This window comes from Ursus arctos, unplaced genomic scaffold (genome assembly GCF_023065955.2).
Source record: "Ursus arctos isolate Adak ecotype North America unplaced genomic scaffold, UrsArc2.0 scaffold_6, whole genome shotgun sequence".
NCBI lineage: Eukaryota > Metazoa > Chordata > Mammalia > Carnivora > Ursidae > Ursus > Ursus arctos.
Window position 1 is genome coordinate 51,054,598 of NW_026623078.1, and position 27,397 is coordinate 51,081,994.

The 27,397-nt window shown below is 35.7% G+C and overlaps 1 protein-coding gene across 18 annotated transcripts in view; it reads left to right on the forward strand.

The window, feature by feature from the left end:
* The window catches only part of VPS13B (vacuolar protein sorting 13 homolog B), a 765,680-nt gene that overhangs the window by 484,721 nt on the left and 253,562 nt on the right, over positions 1-27,397 (forward strand). For all 18 annotated transcript variants that reach the window (XM_044382679.3, XM_048212588.2, XM_048212589.2 and 15 more), the window contains 3 exons: positions 5,693-5,896; positions 18,277-18,403; positions 19,753-19,896. In XM_044382679.3, the coding sequence (XP_044238614.2) occupies positions 5,693-5,896; positions 18,277-18,403; positions 19,753-19,896 (475 nt within the window). The remainder of the gene's footprint in view (positions 1-5,692; positions 5,897-18,276; positions 18,404-19,752; positions 19,897-27,397) is intronic.

Consider the following 27,397-nt stretch of genomic DNA (forward strand, 5'->3'; position numbering starts at 1 on the left):
CAATTAAGAGAGAAACTCCGGTCTTTCTCTAGTCTTAACTACTGTGCTACAACATAATTTCTGTAACCTTTTTGGCAGAGAAGAAAATGCCAGTTTGCTAGGCAAGCCTCACCTGGGGTCCCACCCCTCCACCCCCAAAGTCTGGGCCTGGTGCCGTTCTCGGACGCTTTGTGATGAAAGGGCCGCTCTGTGACTTGAAGCCTCACTAGCCTGTGGCTTTACCTCCTTCCATCCTTCTCTCCATGCCAACCTTTCAGAACATTTCCAAGGTTTCTGGATACGCTGCTCTCTCACACCTCTGGACCTTTGAACCTCTTGTTTCCTCTCCCTGAAATAATTTTTTTTTTTAATTATTTTCATTACGTGAAATGAGATCGGGCTTTTTTGAACTCCTTTAAATGTTGCTTCCTCTTTTCTGGGCCCCTAGGTCTGGGTCAGAGGTCCCATTTTTGTGCTTCCAAGTGCATTCTGTACCCAACCTTTTATAGCATTAACTGTTTTTGCAATTGCCTATAAATCCCCAACTAGACTATAAGCTGTGTTATGGCAGGGACCACAGAGAGACCCAGGATCTGTAGGGCCTGTCACAGAGCCTGGCATGCGGTGCTTACTAAATATTCTTTGAAAGAATGAATGCAAGTTTGCTTATTGGCCGTTGAGATAGGAAGATAGAGTTTTGACAGTCTTGAGTAAGGCACGGAATAGGGAAGCACTTAGTTGCTTTTCACTAGTTATTACATTACCAGCAGTTTTAACTGTCAGGATATAGTTTTAAAGGAGTCATTTTTACATAGAAAAAGAATTTGCAAAAGGAGAAGTAGCATTATATCTGGTGGAAGAAATGGGAGGACAACCTTTATATTAATCCCATGGTGGAAAGGATAAGAAATATCTTTAGGGCAGTGGTAAGTTAGAGATTTTTTTCCACAATAAGTTGTAAAATCTTTGTTCCTAGAAATCTTTCTAATACCCTCTTCCTATCTGTTTAATCTCCACAGCATCATAGTTGTTTTTTTTTTGTTTTGTTTTGTTTTTGCAAATTTAGTTTCTTAGGCCTTCTATCTTTAGCTTTTTTTTTTCCTTGAGTACTGGAGATTTATCTATTTTAGGCTTTGTTGATCCTTCCCTGCCTCTTTTATTTCATTGATTTCTGTTCTTATTTCCTTCCCTCAATTTTAGTTTATTCTGCCTCTTTATGTTTAGCTCATTACTTTTGAGCCTTACCAATATCCCCCACCCACCAGAGTTGTACATAGTTACAACTGATGAACCACACTGACACATCATAATCACCCAGAGTCCATGGTTTGTGTTAGGCTTCACTCTTGGTGTTATACATTCTATAGATTTGGACAAATGAATAACATATGGCACATATTCATAATTACAGTAACATACAGAGTATTTTCACTGCTCTAAACTGAGCACCTTTTCATCTACCTGTTGGCCATTTGTATGTCTTTGGAAAATGTTTGTTTCACATCCTTTGCCCATTTTTAAATTGGTTATTTGTGGTTTTGCTATTTAGTTGTATGAGTTCCTTGTATATTTGGGATATAACTTCTTACCAGATACATGGTTTGCAAAATTTTCTGTTTCAGAGGTTGTCGTTTCATCTTGTTGATACTTTTCTTTGCTGAGCAGAAGCTTTTTAGTTTGATGTACTCCCACTTATTTATTTTTGTTTTTGTTGTCTTTTGCTCTTGGGGTCAAATCCAAGAAATCATTGCCAAGACTGATGCCAAGGAGCTTGCCCCTATGTTTTCTCCTAGGACTTTTGTCATTTCAAGTCTTGCATAACTTCCTGCATAAGTATATAGCAATATCAAACCAGGAAACAATATCAAACAATATCAAAACCAGGAAATTGACATCAGTACAATCCACGGCTGTATTCAGATTCCTCAGTTCTCTGTATACTCCTTTGTAAACACAAAATGTGTGTATAGTTCTGTGCAGTTTTATCACATATGTAGATTCTTGTAACCACCATTGCATCGAGATACAGAACTGTTCTATCACCAAGAGGCTCACTAGCAGGGCTGTTTTTAATTCACACTTTCACCGTTTATGTAGCTCTCTGTGACCTCAGCTTTATATGTAGGGTCTGCAGTTACATTGATTCATCTTGGGTGGGCCTTGAGCTTTATCTCCTGTGCAGTTATCAGAGCAGAAAAATCAGTGTCTGCAGGATTCAGCAGAAACCCTAAGAGTGCAAGCTGGCTCTGGCAGGTGCTTATTTATTAGTTTTCCTGGTTTCCCTTTGAGGGGGAGCTGGCGGGGAAGGGGCACTTAGAAGTTTCTGTTCTCTGGTACCAGCTCTAAGATGTGTTTAAAAAGATACTTTAAATTTTTGTTAAGCATTCTAGTTGTTTAAGTCAGAAAGTTCATTCAGGGTTTCTGATATGCTGTATTTTGGAAACAGGTGACCCTAGAAATACTAAACTTTCATCTTTATAGTTTTCATTATGGTTTTTCATAATTAAAAGAGTGGACTTTGTTTTATTCTTGGTGCCTAGGCATCTGTGATTAGTTGGTGATTATTATAATGTTATTCATTCAGAACCATTTAAGATTCTATTCAGAAATGGTCATAAAATTTATAATGGACCTCTTTATAAATAGTTTAACTTCTAGTCATGTATTTTATTTATCTCTGTATTTAGTTATTGAAATAACTAAGCCACAGAGAAGTTAAATAATTTCTTCGTGCTCATGATCATTGGAAAGTCTGAGGGTAACGCTCATGTGAATCTTTCACTTATCCTATTTTCTACAGCTCAGATTTAAATGGTTTTGCAGTTAGCTTTTAAGTTGGACTTACATACCGAAATATTATAAATTTCACTGAACTTTCACATCAGGTTAAATGACAGATATTTAATTTCAAACAAGAGGAGAGAATATAAATCCCCAACCCTGATTCTTTTTTTTTTTTTTTAAGATTTTATTTATTTATTTGACAGAGATAGAGACAGCCAGCGAGAGAGGGAACACAAGCAGGGGGAGTGGGAGAGGAAGAAGCAGGCTCATAGCAGAGGAGCCTGATGTGGGGCTCGATCCTATAACACCGGGATCACGCCCTGAGCCGAAGGCAGACGCTTAACTGCTGTGCCACCCAGGCGCCCCCCGAACCCTGATTCTTAAAAAGTTTGGAATTTTAAAATTAGCATGCTTGGAAGTATCTGGTTGTTGCTCGTGATGCAAACTATTTGCATAGGGAAGAAGAACCTCTGGGAAGTCATGCTCTCCAGGGATAGATAGGAGAAATATAGTTCAATTTAAGACCAAGAAAAAAAATGTGGGATATTTCAAGCCTACATGAAAAACTCTGATGAAATTCAGTGTTTTGTGGTTGTAATCTTCTGATTAAATCATCCATGTGCCAAGGGAAATAGACTGTTGTTAATGCTGGGTTACTTTGTCTTTTAATAGAGCACTGACTGTATTTCATAACATACTTTTTCTTCAAGAATTCTTTAATTCACCTTAAAAATGTAGGGAATTTATTTAAAATGGAGACAGCATTGGCTAGTTTAAAATAAGGAAATGTAACTTTTATATGGGATAAATAATCTAAGGAATAGGTTAGGCCACTAACAACCCAAGATACTTGCTGTATGTCTGAATTTATGTGCATCCGAATCAAAAAGTTTGCTGTTTAAAAACTGTTTTCTTACTGCTGTGAACACATAGGTTCTCCATTTGAGATTTGTCAAGATTTATGTCCGTTCAAATCAGTGAATTGAAACAGCATTTACTGATAGCTTGATAGGAGAGTTAGTTCCTGACTTTAAGAAATTGATGGCATATTGGGAAAAACTGACAAGTCATTGTGATGTTACTGTACTTTTAGTATAGAGAAACCCCAGGAGCACAGATTTGGGAGAGATGAGTTTGGAGAAAGTTTGGTCAGCAAAGTCTTCATAGAAAGTGAAGTCTGAGGTAGGCCTTTAAGCAGAATTATACCAATATTAAGATAAAAGGAGAACACTGTACCAAAATGGGAATATTCTAAATGTCACTCCCTCCCATCTCCATCCTCATGCATTCTTTTTTCTTTGCCTTCATTAGGACAAATTGAAAAGGTTCATGTCCCATTTTATGGGCTGTGTTTCTAAGGTAATTATTTGGTTCAAGTAAAATTTTAGGCTGTTTTTCTTTGCATGCCCATTCCTAGATTACAGCTCTTCTAAGTTAGAAAAGAGAAGGACAAAAAACAGCAGGTTGAGCTCTAACTTTAGAAATGAGAATTCATCCATTTCTTTCTCTGGCTCCTGCTATGGTTTCTAGACCAAAGCCTCTTTGTTTCCCTATTCCCTATTGTAATTCTCTTGGATATCACCCTACCTGAACTGCCTGCTCATTCAATTCCAATTCTTTCCCTGCTCCTCTCTTCACTTGAATTCGTTAGGCTCAGCCCTTACCTTGCCTGGCCCAGTCTTCTTCCCCAGCAGCTGGCCCAGAAGCCTGCCATCTTGAGTCATAGCAGTTACCCACCTTCCCGTGGGTATTTGACCAGCCTCCGGGCATGGTCTGACCCCTGCTTACTTAGCCATGGCATAGTCTTAATTGGACTCTTACCCACTTTCTGTAGTTTTCAGACCAGGACCCATGCTTCCTTCTCCCCACCCCACCCCCACAATTAATTTCATTACTGTTCAGTTGATGTAATTAATTTAATTGTATTTTTTAATTGCTGCAGTTGTAGATTTTTAAAAATATTTCTACTAATAAAGTTATTTATAGTCTCTATAGTATTTAAATTTTTGTGTTCATTGAAACTTTAATAGAGGCCTAATATTATTTTCCTTCTGATGATTCACTTTAAAGCATTTGTGAACCAACAAAACTAAAATGTTCCCAAACTCATGCAAACATAAGTTTATCTGGCCTCCAAACCCTGAACCCAGTTCTTTTCTTCCTACCATATTGCTTTGCTATTTTCATTCTAAAATGCTCACAAAAAATTTAACATTTTGCTTCTTCTAATTTAGCTTTATGCTATTGATGATTTTATTTCTTTGCTTAGCATTAGGTCCAATAAGATCAAAGTTTCAACTCTGTATGGGCCAGTAATCCTCAGTGTGTGTCTTCCTCAGTTAACAGTGTAGTCTTCTCAACTACGTGTAGTTTAGGTGACAACTGGGTTATGTAAAGAACCAAGGGCAAGGGGTAGGGAAGTGCAATAGATTGACAAAGCCCTATCGTCTTTCCTCACAAGAAAAGAAAGGCCTGAAGAAGGTGGGTAATTCGCATTGGAAAGAAGACTGGCTTTTGAGTCAGAAAGCCTGGGTCTAAGTTGTGGTTTTGTCACAAACTACCTCAGTACCTTTGCCTAAGTCTTTCAACCTCTCTGAATTACATTCTCTTTAGTAAAAATGGGGATAAAAATAGAGCCTCCAACGCATCTCAAGGACTAAAATCATGTATGTGAAAGTACTTAGAAAAACAGTACAGAGCTGGGAACAATGTAAAAAAAATAATTGTAGGGTCGATTACTGTACATGATAAGTTTGGGTACATTTTCAAGTTATCTTATGTGGTTACTTCCTAATACCTGCCTCAGAGATTTGATTAACCCAGTGAATCCATCAGTAATCCAAAGGAAAAAAAATGATAATGATACTATGTTAGTGAATAAAATAAACAGAATATTTTATTTTTTTACGTCTTTTCATTGCGTTTACAGGAGAGCTTTGAACTTGGGAATTCTTCGAGACCCTGGATCAGAAATTGAAGACAGACAATATCAGATAGACCTACAGTCCATCAATATTGGTACTGCACAGTGGGATCAACTAAAACCGGAGAAGGAAAGTGGCACAGGAGGGGTGCTAACAGAGAGTGAAAGAAATTCTCAAAACCCAGCCCTTGAGTGGAATATGGCCAGCAGGTAGGAAATTATTGAAAAACATTCTACACTTTCTAATATTTCATTGCCAGAAGAACAGTTGGTGATACGGTCTTCAGCATGCCTGACCTAAGTGTTTGGTACCACTTCTGTATTACATGACCAAAATAAAATATATTTTATAATTGTAACTAATGATTTTGCTTGGAAACCTGCTGATCCTATCAACTGTTACACTGTAATTATTACAAATTCAAGATTGTGTCAGCATTTTTTTTAAAGCTTGCTATTTGATGAAAGGTTCCACTTCAGGCTAAGGATACATTCACATTTTCCCTTGAAATCCATTGTATTCAAGGTCAGATTATTATTTTTTTTTAATCTCTCTTTTCTGTTTATGATGATAAGAGGAGAAAAGTAACAAAAGCTCTGGGTTGCTTTTATTTTTTTTTTTAATCCACTTTAACTTAAAGCACCTGTGTTCACAGAGAACATTTTTAAAGGAATTAGTCCTGAATGTAAGTGGGAGGATCTGTAGAGCTATTGCTCTCTTACCCAGGCTACTCGTGGTTTCTCATCAGAGTTAGTTAAGTAGAATTATTTGCTAGAACGAAGATACTAGGCATTAAAGATACTTTTGTATATTGTAAACCTGGAGGTCTTTATGATTTGAAGAAGTGTTAACTATTTTCTCATTTTTCTTTTTTTTTTCTTTTTTATTTTTCCTTGTAAGATTTACTAACATCTATTGCTTATAACACACCATGGTGGTTTATTTGATTGAATTTCTTTAAAACATTGTGTGTATGTAAACTTTCTTGTATGGCTCTTGCAATGCTGATTGCTTTGGGGTTCTGCCCTTTTACCACCAAAACTGTATTTATCTGTGTCTTGGCATATTGAGAGCAACAACTTCAATAATAGAGTATATAATATTTATCACTTTACCTAACTTAAATTAATTTTTGCAGTAATGCTATGAGCTAATTCTACATGGGGAAACTGAGGCCTAACCAAGATAAATAATGTGCCTAAAACCAAATACCAAGGGGTAGTCTGTACTCTATATAAGCTTCAACTTTTTCAGGTATCCACATTGTTTTCTAATTTCTTTGTGGCTCTATTCATAACAAGCTTCTTTCAGCTTCCTGAAAATAAGGTTTGTCACTTGCTATTAGGCCTTGATATGTGATCTCTGCCTGGAACTCTCTTAACACCCCCTGTTCACTTGCCTAACTCCCATCATTCTTCAAGCCTCAGGAAACCTTACGTTCTCCAGGAAGTCTTCCCCTGAGCCTCCATGAGAGCAGGTTAATTAATACCCCTTCTGTGTGCTCTTAACATGTCACTTGGAATATTTAATTCTAATTATCTGTATACTTTGTCTGCGTCCTGAGGACAGATCTTCACCATCCAGTCCATTGATTTATCCCTAGCACAAAGCACTTTCATAGTGTGAAATATATTGTTACAGGGGTGCCAGGGTGGCTCAGTCAGTTAAGCGTCCAACTCTTGTTTTCAGCTCAGGTCCTGATCTTGAGGTTGTGGGATCCAGCCCTGCGTCTGGCTCCGTGCTCAGCAGGGAGTCTGCTGGAGGTCTCACTCTCCCTCTCCCCCTCCACTCATGCTCTCTCTCTCACATAAAAAAAAAAAAAAAAATGTATTGTTACAGCCTTTCATTGATAGTGGTTGAATGTGCTCCTGAATAGGGGTGCAAATTTGGGTGAAAAATGTTCTACTGCTGGCCAAGGTACATTTCAGGAGAGGAATGCAGGCAGCACTCCCAGCAGCTGGTCCTGCATGGAGGATCTGGTGCACACCTTACATGTACCACACCAGCCCTGATCTGTAGACATCACATGGTGGGAATCAGGGTCAAGTTCCATCTTTCCTGTACTTCATTCGGTTTTCAGGTTTAGGAAGTTCCAAGCTTACATAATTTATAGGTCTTTTTTTTAAAGATTTTATTTATATATGTGAGAGAAAGAGCGAGCACACACATGCACACAAGCAGAGGGAGAGTAAGAGGCAGAAGCAGACTCCCCGCTGACCCGGGAGCCCAATATGGGGCTCAATCCCAGGACCCTGAGATCATGACCTGAGCCAGGGTAGATGCTTAACCGACGGAGCCACCCAGGCACCTTTATAGGCCATCTTAAAAACCACAAATTCTATCAACAAAGATGGGCCTTACTTTCCTAGGAAACTTTATGAGCATCTAGCCTTAACTCAGCTGTATCTCTCCTATTTATTCCTTTAATTCATTTAAATAAATAGTTGTGTTTCTGTGAGTGTGTTTTAGTAACTGAGTTGAAATTCACATTACACAAAATTAACCATTTAAAGTGGACAAGTCACTGGTATTTTGTATATTCACAATATTGTGTAACCACCACCCCTATCTGTGACTGCCACGTCTGTCTCATTCTAAAACATTTCCTACATCCTAAAGTAGAATCCCTTACCCATTAAGCACTTTCTTCTACATCCTTCTCTCTCCCCTTGGCCCCTGGCAAATGCCAGTCTGCTTTCTGTTTCCGTGGATTTATCTATCCAGATATTTCATATAAAAGAAATCATACAGTATGTGACCTTTAGTGTCTGACTCATTCACTTAGCACAGTGTTTTGGAGGTTTTTCCACATGGTAGCATGTGTCAATACCTCATTCTTGGTTACTGTTGGATAATATGCCACTGCCTGTAAATACCATAGTTTGTTTAGCCACTCATCTGTTGGTGGATATTTGGGCTGTTTCTACTTTTTAGCTATTATGAATAATATTGCTGTGGACATTTGCGTACAAGTACCTGTTTCAGTACCTGTCTTCAGGTATTGGGGATATTTATGTAAGAGTAGAATTTCATGATCATATGGTAATTCTATATTTAACTTTTGAGGAGCTGCCAAACTATTTTTCACAGCGGCTGAACCATTTTACATTCCCACCAGCAATGCTCAAGGGTTCCAATCTCACCACATTCTCACCAACACTTATTTTCCTTTTTTTTTTTTTTTAACTGTAACCGTCCTATTCGGTGTGGTTTTGATTTGCATTTTGATAATGCTTAATGATGTTAAGCCCTTTATGTGTTTTTTGGCCATTTTTATATCTTCCTTAGAAAAATGGTGACTAACATAACAATTAAAAAAAACAAAGGTTTACTCAAGCCTTTTGCCCATTTTTAAATTGTTGATGATTTGTAGGAGTTCTTTATTCTAAATGCTATACCCTTATCTGATACATAATTTATAAATGACCTTTTCATTTTTTGATAATGATCTTTGCACAAGTTTTTATCATTGTTCCAAGAATCCATTGCTAGATCCAAGGTCATTAAGATTTATGCCTATGTTTTGATTTTTTTTTTCATTTGCATATAGTTGACACTCAGTGTAATACTAGTTTCAGATGTACAACATAGTGACTCAGCTTTTGTGTATGTTATGCTGTGGTATAGCTACTATCTGTCACCGTACAATACTGTTACAATATCGTTGCCTACATTACCTATGCTGTGCCTTTTATTCCCATGACTTATAACCGAATGGAATATATCTGTACTCCCACTCCCCGTCACCCATTTTGTCCATCCACATCACCCCCTTTCCTCTGGCAGCCATCAGTTTATTCTCTGTATTTATAGACCTGATTCTGCTTTTTATTTGTTTGCTTTGTTTTTTAGATTCCACGAGTGAAATCATATGATATTTGTCTTTCTTAGTCTGATTTATTTCACTTAGCATAATACCCTCTAGAATCATCCATGTTGTCACAGATGGCAAGATCTCATCCTTTTTATAGCTGCAAAATATTCCTGTGTGTGTATGTAATTGACACATACCACATCTTCCTTCTTCAGTTATCTGTCAATAAACATTTAGGTTGTATCCATGTCTTGCCTGTTGTAAATAATGCTGCAATAAATATAGAGGTTCATATATCTTTTCAAACTAGTGTTTTCATTTTCTTTGAGTAAATACCCAGTAGTGGAATTATTGGATCATATGGTATTCCTATTTCTAATTTTTTGAGGAACCTCCATTCTGTTTTCCACAGGTGGCTGTACCAATTTCCATTCCCACCAACAGTGTACAAGGGTTCCTTCTTCTCTACATCCTTGCCAATACTTGTTATTTCTTGTGCTTTTTATTTTAACCATTCTGACAGGTGTAAGGTAATATCTCATTGTAGTTTTGATTTGCATTTCCCCGATGTTGAGCATCTTTTCATGTGTCTATTGGCCATCTGTATGTATTCTTTGGAAAAGTGCCTTCAGGTCCTCTGTGCATTTTTTAATTGGATTGTTTGGGTTTTGGTTTTTGGATTTTTGGGGTTTTTTGATGTTGAGTTCTTAAGTTCTTTATATATTTTGGATATTAACTCCTTATTAGATATATCATTTGCACATATCTTCTCCTATTCAGTAGGTTCCCTTTTTGTTTTTTTGATGGTTTCCTTCACTGTACAAAAGTTTTTTATGTAGTCCTAATAGTTTTTTGTTGTTTTTTAAAATTTTTATTTGTTTGAGAGACAGAGAGAGAGACTGGGCACATACATGTGCAAGTTGGGGGGAGGGGCAGAGGGAGAGAGAGAATCTCAAGCAGACTCCATGCAGAGCATAGAGCCCAGTGCAGGGCTCAATCTCACAATGCTGAGATCTTGACCTGAGCCAAAATCAAGAGTCAGACACTTAACTGACTGAGCCACCCAGGTGCTTCTGCAGTCCCAAAGGTTTAATTTTGCTTTTGTTTCCCTTGCCTTAGGAGGTATATCTAGAAAAATGCTTCTATGGCCACTATCGGAGATATTATTGCCTGTATTCTCTTCTAGGATTTTTATGGTTTTAGGTCTCACATTTAGCTCTTTAATCCATTTGGAGTTTATTTTTGTGTATTATATAAGAAGGTAGTCCAGTGTCATTCTTTTGTTGTTCAGTTTTCCCTGCACCGTTTATTGAAGAGACTACCTTTACCCATTGTATATTCTTGCCTCCTTTGTCATAGATTAATTGACCATATAAGCATTGGTTTATTTCTAGGCTTTCTATTCTGCTCCATTGATTTATGTGTCTGTTTTGTGCTGGCACCGTACTATTTTGATGACTACAGCTTTGTAGTATATCTTGAAATCTGGAATTGTGATCCCTCAAGCTTTGTTCTTTTTTTCTCAAGATTGCTTTGACTACTGAGGGTTCCATAGAAACTTTATTATTATTTGTTCTAGTTCTGCAAAAAATGCTTTTGGTACTTTGATAGGGATTACATTAAATCTGTAGATTGCTTTGGATAGTATGGACATTTTAACAATATTAATTCTTCCAATCCATGAGCCTGGACTATCTTTTCATTTGTTTGTATCATCTTCAGTTTCTTTAGTTGATGTTTGATAGTTTTCAGAGTACAGATCTTTAACCTCTTTGGTTAAGTTTATTCCTAGGTATTTTCTTTCTGGTGACTTGTGTCTGTCTTTTATTCTAACAGCTTTATGGGTTTAACTCTTATAGCTAGATTGTTGCTCCTTTTCAGGAGTTTTTGTTTGTTTTTTTATATGGTATGAGGTAAAGTCCAACTTCCTTTTTTTGTATGTGAATATACAATTATCCCAGCACCATTTGTCCCAGCACCCAGACTGTTCATTCCCCCATTGAATGGCCTTGGCATGCTTGTCAAAAATTAAGGCTTCTGAACATCAATTGAATGCCATAGAATGTCTTTTACACTAGAGAAACAAAATGAAATAATTTCTGATATGTCCCTGTCCCTTACAGAGCTCAGTGTCAAATCAAAGAATTAATAGTTAATTACCTATTAGAGTGCAGGGAGTAAATTACTATGGTAGACATAGGATGTTTAGGATTATAGAAGAGACACATCAAAATCAAGATAAGCACATTCCATGTACATAAGGACATCTCAGGCTAATAGATATGACAGATACATAATACAATAAATCTAAAATTGACGTAGGTACGAAATAGAAAATTTAAAGAAAGAAATGAATGATTCACTCTGTGAGTGGGTTTTCAGGGAAGGTCTCACAGAGTATACAACTTCTGAATTTGTTTCCACAGAGTCTGAGTGGCAGGAGAGGCGAGGGGGCATTTTGAACTAAGAAAGCAGTAGATTCAAAGGCTAGGAGTATGAAAATGTGACATGTTTTACTCACTTCGTATACCCAGTACATAATATTATGCTTGGCACATAATAGGTACTTAATCAAGAATTGAGTGAATTAAGGAAAGGTTGAATGATTAAACAATTAAGTAGAACTGGTACAGATCAAGTAACTGAATGTTTCTGAGAGATACTGAGTCAAATGAAGACAAGAGATTTTAGATCTGATATACCTTGTAGTGATGATTAATCTTGATAGAAAAAAAAGCAGAGCCTTAATATGATTATATATTTGTTTTTCAATAGGAATTACAGGTAAAATTCAAAAGATAGAAAAAGGTACTCAGTGAAGAATAATTTGCTCCCTCCTTTGACAGATTTTAAATAACAGCCTTTATAATGGTTTTCATTAATTCCTCCTGCATACATTACTCAGCTTTTGTCTTTAGTCAAAGTGTGTTTCTGTGTGTATGTTGGGGGAGAAGGGAGTAGGGAAGTTTTAAGCATAAAAATGACCACATTTTAAAACTTGTAGAACTTTCCCTCCTAAAACCTCAGTTTTTCAGTTGAGAGAAAACATTAGGATTCAGTCATAGCAGCAGAACCACTGTACATATTAGAGCATAAGGGATTTATTTTAGGAATAAGGCCTTGCTCAATTGTGAGGAAGCTGTGAAGTAAGGATCTAAAGGGGATTGTGAATCGGAGACATGTCACAGGCATGTCCAGCCGCTGGAGGGACCACTGGAGGCTGGGAGAGAAGTCCATGGGAGGCTGTGGCCTCTGTGCAGGGGGTGAGCCAGTGGGGTCAGCAGGGCCAGTGGTCAGGAAAAAGAGCTGGTCACAGAACCGAGAAGACGGAAGACAAGCTGGAATCTGCCGGCACCACAGAGTCGGAATTTCACTGTTCTACAAAGCATGCCTTTGAGAGAATATTGGCCAGTATTTAGTTCCCTCATACCTCCAAATCTCATGCAGTTTTTCTCTCTCAGATCTGGAATGTTCTTAGCAAGTTGTTACAGGACAAAACCACCATAAGGAACTAAGTTTGAGGAGGTTCCTTGCCTTGTGTAATGTCACCTAGAAGTAGAGCCAAGTATAGAACCCTGATTTGCTTCCGCTCATTCAACTACTTTTCCTAGACTCGGTGTTCTGACCCCTTACACTCAGGCTAAAGTTCATTGTTAGTTAATCACTTTTGTTTCTTTTTCTCTTAGCAACCATTTTTACTATGTCTGGGCTTATTTTATAACCTGAGGAAATGAAGTACTGAGAACTAGAATAACCTGTACTGATGTCTGCTGTATGCAGGTTACTTACCTGGTCACTGTTGTCTTTTCACTCGGTGACCGGTGCTTGGACCTGTGTGAGGGGGAGGAGGCCGTGGTTTAGCTTCCTTACATATAGGCTGAGGGTGTCCTTGGCAAGCTGAAAGGGTGGTGTAGAGATAAAAGGACAGATCTGTCTTGGCCAGTCTTCTTTGTTTCTTACATACTTACTGACAGACAGTAGGTACTCAAAAAATCAGAAAATATTTAAATTGAATATAATCATCACAATAGTATATCATAAAATTTTAAGACCCCCTATAATGTCAATTAATTTATAGTTCTTACAACCCCTAACATCATAATTGCTATACACACACACACACATGCACACACACATATATATATATGAATATAGATAATAATGCCCAGATTGATCCAAAGCCCTAAATAGCCAGGTTTCCCTCCATTCAACATTTTGTTTTCAAGAGAAGGATCCAAACAAGATTATATCAACATTCACTTAAATGCATATGTACAACACATAACTTTTATATATTATGCAGTATTATTCTGTGAGCACTGCACTTGGTACATCAATACATGTTATTAAAGCTTTAAAAATGAAATAAAAAAACATAAACCCCCTGTCTGTTTTTCCCTTGGTAGATTCCCATTGATATCCTCAATTTCTAATGTCCTTTTCTGTGAGAAGCATTCAGCAGTCCCCTGACATCTCCCTCCTCCATGAAGTTTTCTTCTGAAGTTTTTCCTTGAAGAAAGAGCTATCAAGTAGAATAAGATGCAGGAGTTCCAGACTATAGATATAAACAACTGGAAACTATAACCAGAGCTGTTAACAATTGAACATCTCTGTAAAATTGAGTTAAGTTGATATTTCAATACAGCTATGCCCATAAGACCTTCTTTTAAAGACTGGAATCTCCATCACAAATATATTAACCACAGTTTTGGTTTGTTTGTTTGGGTGGGATAATTTTCATTTGTTTCTTCTTGTTTTGTTTAGAGAATGCAAATATTTTAACATTATTTAATATTGCCAAAATAAATTTGTACTAGCATTTTATTTAAATGTACCTTGAAAATTATTTCGGGTTGTAGTTCTTGCAGCATTATTCACAGACACTTTATATGTCTTTACATTTAAAGTAAGGTCCCCTACTGGAAGTTTCCATACCTGCCTGTTTTTTCCTTATCATTTTACTTGACCTACCTTATGATTATTTTTAGGTATTTTTCCCCTGCTAAACTGAGCTGCACACATCTGTCTTTGCCACTGTATTTCCAGCACCTAGCAGAGGGCCTGGTGCAATAGTGGACACTCAGTCCATGTTCTCAAAATTTCACACAGTGATAAATGCTGTGAGAGTAATATGGCAGTATAATGGGATAAGGGTCTGTGGAAAATTTCTTTACATTAGGCCTAGTCTAATACCTAATGACAAGAATGCACTACCCATGCAGATACTCCTAGAGTGATTGTGTCAAGAGTGTTCTGGCAGAGTAGAGAGCTTTGAGTAGAAATCAGTTTTGTACACTTAAGGATCATGGCTGGCTGGGAGGAAAAGAATAATAAGTAAAGTTTAGGGTAGGGAAGGGACTAAATTATGAATGGCTTTATAGGTCAAAGGGAGTTTGGATTTTAATTGCATTGGATCACTGGATTGTGTTCCTCTTGGGAAAAAACCCAAAACACCGAAATAGGTTTAAACTCTTAATTATATATTTGATTTTTAAATTATAAAAAATTCATGTTATCCTCAAGAACCTCCCATCTAGGCAGCTGGCTGGCTTAGTTGGGAAGTGTGTGTGACTCTTGATCTTGGGGTTGTGAGTTCGAGCCCCACGTTGGATGTAGAGATTGCTTAAATAAATAAACTTTAAAAGTGAATAAATGAATAAGTGAGAATCCTCTAAAAATAAGAGGAATCTCTACAAATAAGACAGTAATAAAATTATAACAGTTTTCCAGCTAGTAGGTTGTTTACAATAAATGGCTGTGAATATTACTGTTTTTTATATTGAGAAATAACCTCTGCAAGAGGATTACCAGAACAAGACTTAAGTATCTTCTGGTCGGGTATCTTCTATCTGAAGCTCGGCTATAAAGCCATACCAAGAAAGTCTTCGTGTTGAATAAAAACTGTTTGATGCACACACAGACCATCTGGCACTTTTTATTCTGTCTTTTTAGTGGAATATTTTGGAAACCTTAGTACCATTTTTCCTACTTACATATAGTCTTTCATAATATGCAATTTTTGAAATAGGGTTCTTAAACTGCTTTAATATTTCCCACAGTGTCATTACAAAATGTATGGAAGATGGGCAGAAGAACCTTAGTATAATTTTGCTGAGCTCAAGAAAAATGAGCACAGCCTTCCTAAACATGTCTTTTCATGAGTACAGATGACACGTACCTATGCCTTCTTGCATACTAACAATTTCAGAGAACTATACTTTTCCTTATTTACAATCTGCTCTTCCCAGAGATTAACTGAATAGTTTTTGTTAACATATATGATTACTTTCCTGTTATTTGTTTAGCACTTTATGATTGTCTTTTTTTTTTTTAATCCTTACACAGGGTTTTATAAATTTCTGTGGGTTTAATCCTCCATGTTAGCTGACAGGTACAAATCACTGTTTCATTTCCATGTTTCTGTGGACAGTGTAGAAATTCTAAATCATTGTTCTAGTATACCAGAGAAATATTTCTTCCACAGCTCTCCTAACATCACATGTCTTAGCATGCTATAGATTATCTTTTTTCTCTAGCTGGTTTTACCATCTTTCATTTGTCATAGGTGATCAGCTCTTTGACCAAGACATGCCTGATTGTGGATGTTATTGTATTTATCTGAACCAGGACTCATTGTACTTCTTGAATCCATGGGTTCTTATGTTTCATGAGTTCTGGAGAATTCTCGGCCATTAACTCTTTGATACTGTTCCTTTTCCTTACTTTCTATTCTCTGTTTTTGGAAATTAAATATGTTGGACCGACAAATTAAATATGTCTGACCTGCCCCTCGTGTCTCTTTTTTTTTTAATTTTCCATTTTAAAATTTACTTTAGCATATTCCTGGAATTTTCTCAAATGTATATTCTAGTTTATTGATTTTTTTCTTGAGCTATATGTTACCCATATATTATGTATTTTATTTTAGTGAGTCTGTTTCTGGAAAAATTTTAAATTTTAAATCCTATGCTCTTATCTAGTAAAATATTGGCAGAATTTAATTTTCGTAGTGATTTTTTTTCAGTATTTATTTCATTTGAAGTATTTCAATCTATAAAAACTTTTAATGATTAAAGAAATATATGTCATTACCTCAAAGACTTACAAGAAATAACGCAAAAGAAAAACCATTATAATGTACCAGAAAAGTTATAGTTTTATAGGACTATTGACTTATTTTTTTTTTATATCTAAGGTCATAGGTCTTCATGTGTTGTGTTACTGATTTAATTCATCACATAATGGGGAAAAATTTGATATGTATAAATACTCTTTTTTTTCCCCCATTGGGTGTTTCGTTAATATTTGCTCTTATTTGGTTTCCTGCCATCTTTTCCATTTTAAGGTATTTTTAATACATCATATATTTTAACATTCCCCTATGAGAGCACATCAGATGTTACATGTTTCTCACATTGACCATTTTATGGAACTTGAGCTATTAAGCTATAATTACGGTGTCTCTCAGGATCGCAACCTTTCCTCTGTGTTCACAGATTTTAATACTTCTTCCTGTTACCCTCCATTCACCAGATCTCTTAATTCTTTAAAATTGACTTTCTTGAAATCCAATACTTATGTGTCACAGAACCAGATGATCCAATTTGCTTTTTTGGCAGACACCATGTAAAGCTTTGCCCATTGCAAGTTTGAACAAAAGATACTAGTACTTCCTACTTTCTAGACTACTCTGGTAGAAAAGGATTTTAAAAACTTGAGTTTTATATGGGCTTTTTAATGAGATAATTTATGCCAGTTCTCTCATCTCCACTTTATCACTTTATAAGTGAATAATAGAGACATATTTGTAAGGAATATTAAGTTAATGGTTCCAAGGAACTCTTGAGGTACAGCTTGCTAGTAAAATGTAGAACTATATTACTTCATAAAATGAAAACTTAGAATATGGATAGTAGACCTGAAGAACTATACTAATAGCATGAGCTTCAATTTCTCAATAGTGTTTTCCAGTTTCATCTTCTGCCATGTTTGCAGTACTTCCTTGAAATTACTAGCATTTAGCTATTCTGAATGTAAAGTAGAAATATTGTGCTACATAACTGATCAAAGGTGAGAATGTATAAGGAAGAATTAAAATAGAGGCCAAATGCTATTCTGCTATCTGACCCAACAGTGGAAACTTTGTTCCCATTAGGTGGCCTTAGGCTAGCCCCTGATCCTCATTTCCTTGTAAGTAATATGGGGCTAGTAATGGATTTTACTTCACGTACATGATTGTTGTGAAGAAGCATTCAGTATCAAAGTCATAAAAGCTATTTCATCAACCGTATATGCAGTAATAATCCATGAGCTGAGACAGTTCTTAGAGCTTAAAAAAAGGTCGTTCAGAGATTAAGAGGATATATACTTGTGAACCTAATGAGGTTGGAAAGATGGCAGTGGTCACCTGGGTCAGAAATAGTAAAAATAGGAAATTAAAGATTATCCCAAAATGGGAAGGTTATTATTGGTAAGAAAAGATTGAACTATTTGTAAGAACAAAAGTAATTAAAAACAAAGTAATTTGTTAAAAGGATGTGACTGATATGAAATTAATTGCATCTGGATTTCTCAGTAATTTTATGCTATCTTTTATTAATCTGAAGTTAAGAATTGAAGTTGTAAAACTATGACTATAAAATGTACAAATAGGCACTCTCGAAATAATAATGTAATTTTGTCATACTTGTTTGTAGTGAAGACGTGCACAAGTTTAATGAAAAAGAATCCTTGAAAAAAATGAAATGGCTAATAATTTTTTACTTTATCTTTTAGCATACGACGACATCAAGAAAGAAGAGCAATTTTGACTCCCATCTTAACAGATTTTTCTGTCCGAATAACTGGAGCACCTGCTATCATTTTCACCAAAATAATTTCTCCAGAAAATATGCACACTGAGGTGAGAACTTAATTTAGGTTTCATTTTAGTCTGTATAATGGAGTAGCTTCTCTTTGTAAGTTAGGGATTTTCTTAGTTTTAGTGCACACGATGTCAAATTGCTTATTATCAATGCTATTATTGTAACTAAAAATTAATAGTTTCTAGTACTGTTATTGCTTTTCATGCCGTTACTCATTTAATCCTCATAACACTCCAATTAACTTCTTCTATCCTCTTTTTATTATTTTTTTAAAGATTTATGTATTTATTTTAGAAAGGGAGAGAGAGAGAGCATGCGTGTGTGTGAGGAATAAAATAAGAAGTCTAATTTTAATAAATACAGAGAACTTGTAGGGGGAAGGGTTATTTAACCCAAAAAGCAAAAGGAATATTCATTTCCAACATACTATTCCTTATGGCTGTAATAAAATCCTCTCTAAGCTGTGTAGTTTGCATTCGGAGCCATCATAAGTCTCCTTAAATCCATTCTCTTAGAAGACACTAGTAAGGAGAAGGTTCTTTGGACATTTCCAAGCATTTGAACATTGTCCACGTTCTCTTCCTGACAGGAGGCAGAACTTCTGCTTATTAAGTGAAACTTCAGGTCTATTTTTTTCTTCCTTTTTCCTTCCCTGAATGGTTTTCCAATGATGAATGTTGAAGTGACTCAGTTAAGTAGTGGACATCTACCTAATGCAGCCAAGATTTTAGCAGCTTGAAGAAGTGAAATTAATTAGTCTAGCTATCTTTGGCTTCAGCACTATTTGTTATAAATCATTTGGAGTGTATACTTTGGGGAATTCTCAAACCATACCACTTGTGATTGTGATTTCTTGCCTACAATTGCCTGTTTACATCTGTCTGCCCAACTAGATTGTAATCTCCTCAAGAGCAGGTTGCCATTCAAAGCCACCCTTATTCTTTGTGCTATCCCTAGCAGCTGAGTATAGTGCGAGTTACTTAGGAGATGCTCAGTAAATATTTGTTAGTTTGAATGAATGAACAGGATTATGCTAAAGAATTACATCATCACTTACATATGGAAATGATGTTAGTAGTTTGAGGTTTGAAAAAGCCAAATGTACATGAAATGGTAAAAAAATTAGTGTTTGTGTTGTTAGTTTGTTTCCCTGCAACTAGCGCACAGCCCAGCGCACAGCAGGACCTCATAAATGTTTATTAAATTAATCCATTAAACTATGTTGAGTGGCTGTGCTCTCCATTTCTGCTATTCTCATTAACATATGAACTTGAGTCCCAGGAGAATTCATCAACATGTAAAGGTCAAATAAGTAAGAATGATAAATTATCATCTAATGGCTATCATGTATCTTTATCTGTATTCAACTTTTTTTTTTTTCCTTTAGGAAATTTTAGTGTGTGGCCATTCCTTGGAAGTGAATATAACCACAAACCTGGACTTCTTCCTAAGTGTGGCTCAGGTTCAACTCTTACATCAGTTAATAGTAGCAAATATGATTGGACTGGAACCATCAAGCAAGGCCACAGAGGTAACTATTACCTGATTTTGATTAGTCTTACTGCGTTTTTGCCAACTTTACATTCATAATAGGAAAACTATAATTAAATGCTTTTTGCTAATTATTCTATATTTAATTTTATTCAAAATGTGGTCATAAATTATTTTAGATTGGTGTTCTTTATTTTTGAAATTTGTTTGGTCTCTTTTCCTGTCATGGACCTTTGCAAAATTGCTGTGGCCTAGCCTCAGAAAAGCCTCTTTAAAATATGGTTTTAGTATCCTGCTACAATTTTTAAAGTACAACGCAAGAAACCTGGTATAGCTTTCACTTACTCAGATACATTACAGGGATAGGGCCTCTTTTGGAAGTGAACTTTGTAATAGTACTATGGGAATATCTTCAATAAATAACTTCTAAAGCATTCGTTTCCCATGCTCAGTGAAGAATGGACACAATCATAAAAGTTGAATGCCTGCCTAGAATTTTAATTTTGATCCGGTGTTCATTGGAAGCCTACATTGTAACCACAAAACATGTCAGCATGAAACAAAGAAAGCTGCTTATTAGATGCTTCTCAAGATATGTTTTCTTTGCTTTTTGTTTCTATACTTCTATAATCCTATCTGTACTTAGAGTGTATCTCCTATAAAAACTCAAGTGAAGAAACTGTTCATCTATAAAAAAGACGTTGGTTTTATTTTTGTCAAGAGTTAAACAGAAGACTCAGTTCTATTTATTATGAAGGAAAGGAAGAGGTATTCACTGAGAGCTACTTGATGCTAGGCAGTGTGCCAGGCATTTTCATGTAAGCTAACTCATTGTATCTTCGAGCCTCTTATCACAACCACCTTGTGAAGTTGATATGGGCATCATTATCGTTTTATATATTAGGATCTGAGGGCTCAGAGATGGTAAGTGACCTGCCTGAAATCATTCATACATAGCTAAAAAATGGTGGAACTGAAATTTTAATATAAGTCTTAAGTCAGTGCTCTTTCCATTCTACCACAGTTTGTGGATTATAACTATTACATTAGTCTCTCAGTCTTCTTTATTTTTAAAAATTATTTAAAAATGATAAAGCTTTTAACTTTTATAAATGATTCTAATGGACCATCTTTTACCACCAACGATTTCTGTTTGCTCAGTATCTCTTTTTCCTTGTTTTTGTTTTTGTTTTTTTTTGTTTTGTTTTTTATTTTGTTTTTCTTATGGGGGATGGTCGTGGTGGGGCAAGGGAGAGGGAGAGAGAGAATTTTAAGCTGGCGCCACACCTAGCACGGAGCCCAGCATGGGGCTCGATCTCATAACTCTGAGATCATGACTGGAGCCGAAATCAAAAGTCGAACACTTAACCTACTGAGCCGTTCAGGCACCCTTTGCTCAGTATCTTTTTTAAAAGGGCTATAGAGCTATGCGGTCTCTAAAATATCAACTTTTTTCCAGTATACTTTAGACAGTCTGTAAGGATGTAATTATATGCCCTGAAAATAAATAGAGCAAAAATATTTCCCCATGGCATTTTCGATGAAGTCCTTGAAGCAAATTGGGTTAGAAACAATATTTTACATTCCTATATTATTTGTGCCAAGTTTATGAATCTCTCACATCAGCGAAATCTAATTCATAGATTTCTGATGTGTTTTAGGAATTTATACAATTTAGCAAATTTGTTGTTTACTCATTACCTACCTACTTTTGGCAATTAGGAATAAAGCTACTATAAACACTCATCTGCAGACTTGTGTGTGGACATAACTTTTCAACTCCTTAGGGCAGATACAAAGGAGTGTGATTGCCGAATCATATGGTCAGAATGTGTTTAGTTTTGTAAGAAACCACCAAACTGTCTTCCAAAGTAGCTTGTACCGGGTTGGATTCCCACCAGCACTGAAGGAGAGAGTTCCTCTTGCTCCACAACCTCACCAGCATTTGATGTTTTCAATGGTCTAGATTTTGGGCATTCTATTACGTGTGTAATGATATCTCTTATTGTTTTAATATACATCTCCCTGATGATATATGAAGTGGAGCATCTTTGTCTATGCATATGCTTATTTTCCATCTGCATGACTTCTTTGGCGAGGTGTGTGTAAAAGTCTTTGCCTCATTTTTTTAATTGGGTTGTTTTCTTACTTTTGAATTTTAAGAGTTTCTTTGTATATTTTGGATAACAGTCCTTTATCAGATGTGTCTTTTGCAGATATTTTCTCCTAGTCTATGGCTTGTTTTCTAATTCCCTTGATATTATCTTTCACAGAGCAGAAGTTTTTAATTTTAATTATTTCTTACATGGATCATGTCTTTGGTGTTGTATCTAAAAAGGCATCACCATACCCAAGATCATCTAGGTTTTCTGTTATGTTTTCTTCTAAGAGTTTTATAGTGTGTGTTTTACATTTAAGTCTATGGTCCATTTTGAGGTCATTTTTCTGAAGGGGGTTAGGTCTGTATGTAAATTCATTTTTTTGCATGTGAATGTCTAGTTCCAGCACCATTTGTTGAAGAGACGGTCTTTGCTCCATTGTATTCTTTTTTCTACTTTGTCAAAGATCATTTGACTGTATTCATGAGGATCTATTTCAGGGCTATCAGTTGTGTTCCATTGACCTATCTGTCTATTCTTTCACCAGTACCACATTGTTGATTACTGTAGCTTTAGATCTTAAGGTATGGCAGTGTTAGTCCTCCATTTTTGTTCTTCTCCTTCATTATTGTATAAGCTATTCTGGCTCTTTTGACTCCGTAAGCATTAGAATCAGTTTGCCAATAGCCATTAAATAATTTCCTGGAATTTTGATTGGGATACATTGAATCTATAGATTGAGAAATGACATCTTGACAATATCGAATCTTCTTGTCCATGAACATAGAATATCTCTCCACTTATTTAGTTCTTTGATTTCATTCTTCAGAGTTTTATAGTTTTCCTTATATAGATCTTGTATTATTTTGTTAGATTTGTATCTCAGTATTTCATTTTTTGGTATGCTAACATAAATGCTATTGTGCTTTTAATTTCAAATTCCACTTGCTCATTGTTAGTATATAAAAATGTAATGTAATTGACTTTTGCATATTAACCTTATATGCTGCAACCTTGCTATAATCACTTATTCATTTGAAGAGTTTTCATGTTGATTCTTTCAGATTTTCTTCATAGACAGCCCTGCCATCTGTAAACAGGGACAGTTCTTCTGTCCCAATCTGTAATAATTTTATTTCCTTTTCTTGCCTTATTGTACTAGCAAGGACTTTCAGTATGTTGAAAAACAGTGGTGAGAAAGGACATCCTTGCCTTTTGTCTGATCTTAGTGGGAAAGTTTCAGGTTTCTCACTGCAGGTTTTTTGTAGATAATGTTTATCAAGTTGAGGAAATTTCTGTCTATTCCTAGTTTACCGAGAACGTTTATCATGAATGGGTTTGGATTTTGTCAAATGTTTTTTATACATCCATTCATATGATCGTGTGATTTTTCATTTTAAGTTTGTTGATGTGATGGATTATATTAATTGAGTTTTAAATGTTAAACAAGCCTTGCTTTGTGTAGTATATAATTCTACACTTAATATAGTATAAATCCCACTTAGTGTAGTATATAATTCTTTTTATACATTGTTGGATTATATTTGCTAGTATTTTGTTGAAGATTTTTGTGTCTTCGTTCATGAGAGATATTAATCTGTAGTTTCTTTTTCTTATAATGTCTGTTTCTGGTTTTGTTATTAAGGCAATACTGGCCCCATAGATTAAGTTAGGAAATATTTCTTCTGCTTCTGTCCCCTGAAAGAGATTGTAGAGAATTGGTATAATTTCTCCCTTAAATGATGCTAGAAATCATCAGGGAACCCATCTAGACCTGATGCTTTCTTTTTTGGAAGGTTACTAATTACTGCTTCAGTTTCTTTAATAGATATAGGCCTATTCAGATCCTCTGTTTCTTCTTGTGTGAGTTTTATCTGATTGTTTTTCAAGAAATTGGTCCATTTTCTTGAAATGATTATCAAATTTGTGGGCATGGACTTGTTCATAATATTCCTTTCTTATCCTTTTAATTTCCATAGGATCTGTGGTGATGTCCCCTCTTTCAGGTCTGATATTGGTCATTTGATTCCTTTCTCCCTTTTTTAGTTAGCCTGACTAGAGGCTTTTACTGATTTTTGCTCTAATTCTTATTATTTCTTTTCTTCCGCTTGTTTTGGATGGTGATGATATTTCCAGACAATCTTTGACAAAGTTTTATTTGAAAGATTAATTTTAAAAGTTATTCAAGAATGTGGTGGATGATTTTTGTTAGTAGAGGAAACATTTACACTATAAACAAAGCGGAAGAAAGATGGACAAATCTTTGGAAATAGAAGTGAAAAACAGTGGAATAATCTAAGGATTATTGCTAAAACCAAGATTTAACATTAATTTTGATTGTATGGGCAACTAACACACAAACTTTCAAGTACATAGTTAAGGAGAAGCACTTCAGGCAATAAAATGATCAGCTGATAGTTTAGGCAAATTGCCTCTCATGTTGATCGAAACTTTTCCAGTGTTTTCGCTCTGAAAAATGTACTCTAGATAGGGTGAGGACACCGGATCTATCAGCCTATATTTGTATTCTTTGATTTTCATTTGTCCCCTTCAAGTACTATGACTTTCATGATTGCTGGCTCCCAGAATATTTCTCTTTTCTAAATTATTGTTTCTCTATACATATTATGATAGGCCAAGAAAGAACATAAGAGAAATTAATATTCAAAAGCCCAAAGTGCGTTTCATATTTACAAAGTACATGTCCTTTCATACTCCATTCTGTAGTTCATCTCTATGACAACAATCGGTTCTTTAACGCTAGAACAACAGGAATGTTATTTGGGTTTCTTACGTCCTAGTTCTCTGCCACTTACATGAGTTCAGAGTCAACCTTCTAGATAACTTCATAATCAAATCCAAATGTACAATTCTAACTTTTCTGTGGAGATAGAGCTCCACTATTTATCCTTGATTTCTGGGCTGTGGTGATTTATACAATTGGTTTACCTTTTAGAGGATTCTTTGCCTTCTTGCAAGATAATCTTGGTCTCATAAAAGCCCAATTATATAAAAATGGTTGTTATTAATATAGTCATGACATTCATGCAATAAGAATTAACAAGGGAGATAGTTTAGTAACGTATACCAGTAAATGTTAGGAAATTTTGGAAAGAGAATGTGAATAAACAGAGAACTAAAGAATTTTAATTTGTGCAAGTCTGTTTATGGAAAACTAATGCAGGACATTTTTATATGATATTGGTAAAAAAATCATAAGTTTTCCTAAAGCTGTGAGTATACAGGACACTGTAAGGAATTGTTCAAAAACAAAGCAAACAAGGGGCGCTGGGTGGCTCAGTTGTTACGTGGCTGCCTTCGGCTTGGGTCGTGATCTCAGCATTCTGGGATCAAGCCCCGCATCGGGCTCCCCATTCAGCGGGAAGCCTGCTTCTCCCTCTCTCACTCCCCCTCTTGTGTTCCCTCTCTTGCTGCCTCTCTCTCTGTCAAATAAATAAGTAAAATATTTAAAAAAAAAAAAGCAAACAAGAAATCCTACCTTTATATCATTTTATTTCAGTTGTTGTCATACAAAAAATACAGCATGAAAAAAATTTGCATCAAATTTTAAAGTATTAGACTGCTTTAAACTGAGATGAGAGCTGAGTAGACTATCTGAAATCTGTGAAACCATAAGCAATATAAATAAGATACTAAAACTAGTCTGTTAACTTGAAGTGGTTAGTTTATTTTTTATAATGCAGTGTATTTTTATCAATAACTAATGAGATATATGTCTAACATAGTTTGCTTGGGTATTTTTACAGTTTGCTATAAGACAATATAATATGTTGGACTTTTTTACCCTGTACTGTGATTGAGTATGTGCCCTATGAAGTAGTGGTGGAAGTTGTTTTCTTGGTAGCATTATTACTGTTTTAGCATGGAAATAATCTTCTTTGGAGTTCTTCTTCATTTAGGAATGGAGATTCTTATTTTTTAGTCAATGGTGAAAAATTCTTGCAAGGCATCCTTGACCAACTTAAGGATTGCTAGGAATAATTAGAACTAGGAACTTAAGAGTAAAGAGGAGAAGAAACTTTGAGTGGTGGTGTAGTAACAGAGGTTTTTTGGAGTAGAATATTAGGCAAGATGAGGGACAGAGGCAAAGTATACCCTGAGAACACAGGTGAGCAGAGGTGGAGTTTGAAAGTGGGGACTAAGACCAGTATGGGAGAGGATGTTGGTGTTTTGTCTGTCTTGTTGTAGGCGTGAATGGGAAAGCCCATGTCAGAGGTTACATATTTCTGTATTAAAAAAGGAGATGGGGATTTTGGATGATGTGCATGTGGTGACTTTCCATTGGTGTTGCTATGCTGAGTATTTGTTTCCCTTCAGAGGCACCTGGATCGACTACTTGTAACCAAGCAATAAATACAGGCCCCAATAAAATATGAATTCAAGCAGAGCCTTAAATGGACAAGAGGGCCTGTGAGGAAATACCCTGAATTTCTTACAATCTAGACCTGGAAAAGTTATTAAGTATTTTATTGCCTATCCTCTCCACGAGAAGGAGTTCTTAGGTACATTGAACTAGCACACCTGTCGTAATTTTACTTAGGCCTTGTAGTTATTAAAAATAGCCTAATTGTCTCCTGATAAACAAGCTTATGCTTAGAGAGAAATGCATCATATTTGCTTCAGGGTACATGCTAAACATCAAGAAAACCATAAAAATTTTAATTCTCTACCCATGCTTATGTTTATCTCATACAGATTTCTTGACCAGAAATCCAATGAATGCATTAAGTTTTCCTAAGGCTCTCATAAACTGTCTTTCCTGGTCATATTCAGCAGTATTCATTGAGGGCTTTCCATATACCAGATATACTGGCTACAGAGTGAAAGAGGTATGAAAAATAAGTACACTGTGATCCCCACTCTGAGGATTTTATTATCTGCTTGAGATATAAAACATAGATAAATGAATTGATAACTAAGAACTCAAAGCAGTAAATGAAAAGTATTAAACATGCTCTATGGAAAATGAGTGTTATAGGAGGAGAAGACTTTAAGCCAGGAGGTCAGAGATCTAGCTTCATGGGAAAGTTGGAATGGAATAGACAGAAAAGAATGACCTAATCATTTACTCAGTAAACACTGAACCTTTTCTATGTATCAAATACTATAATGGATACTAGAGTGACAGCATTAAACAAAAGAGATAAAGTTTCTAGTGCTCATATTTCATGAGGAAGATAGGCAATGATAAATAATTGGAGCTAGATCAAGACATAAAGTCATATACAGTTATACACACATACACACACACACAGTTAGTTGTATACATCAGATATGTTCACTTTCCATCAGCCCAAAGTTAGTCATGTGGTCACACCTAGCTGCAAGGGAGGCTGAGAAATGTAGTCCTTCTAATACATGACCATGTGCCATGCTTAAAATTATTTTACTGTGAAAGAATGGGATGATGAATATTGGGAT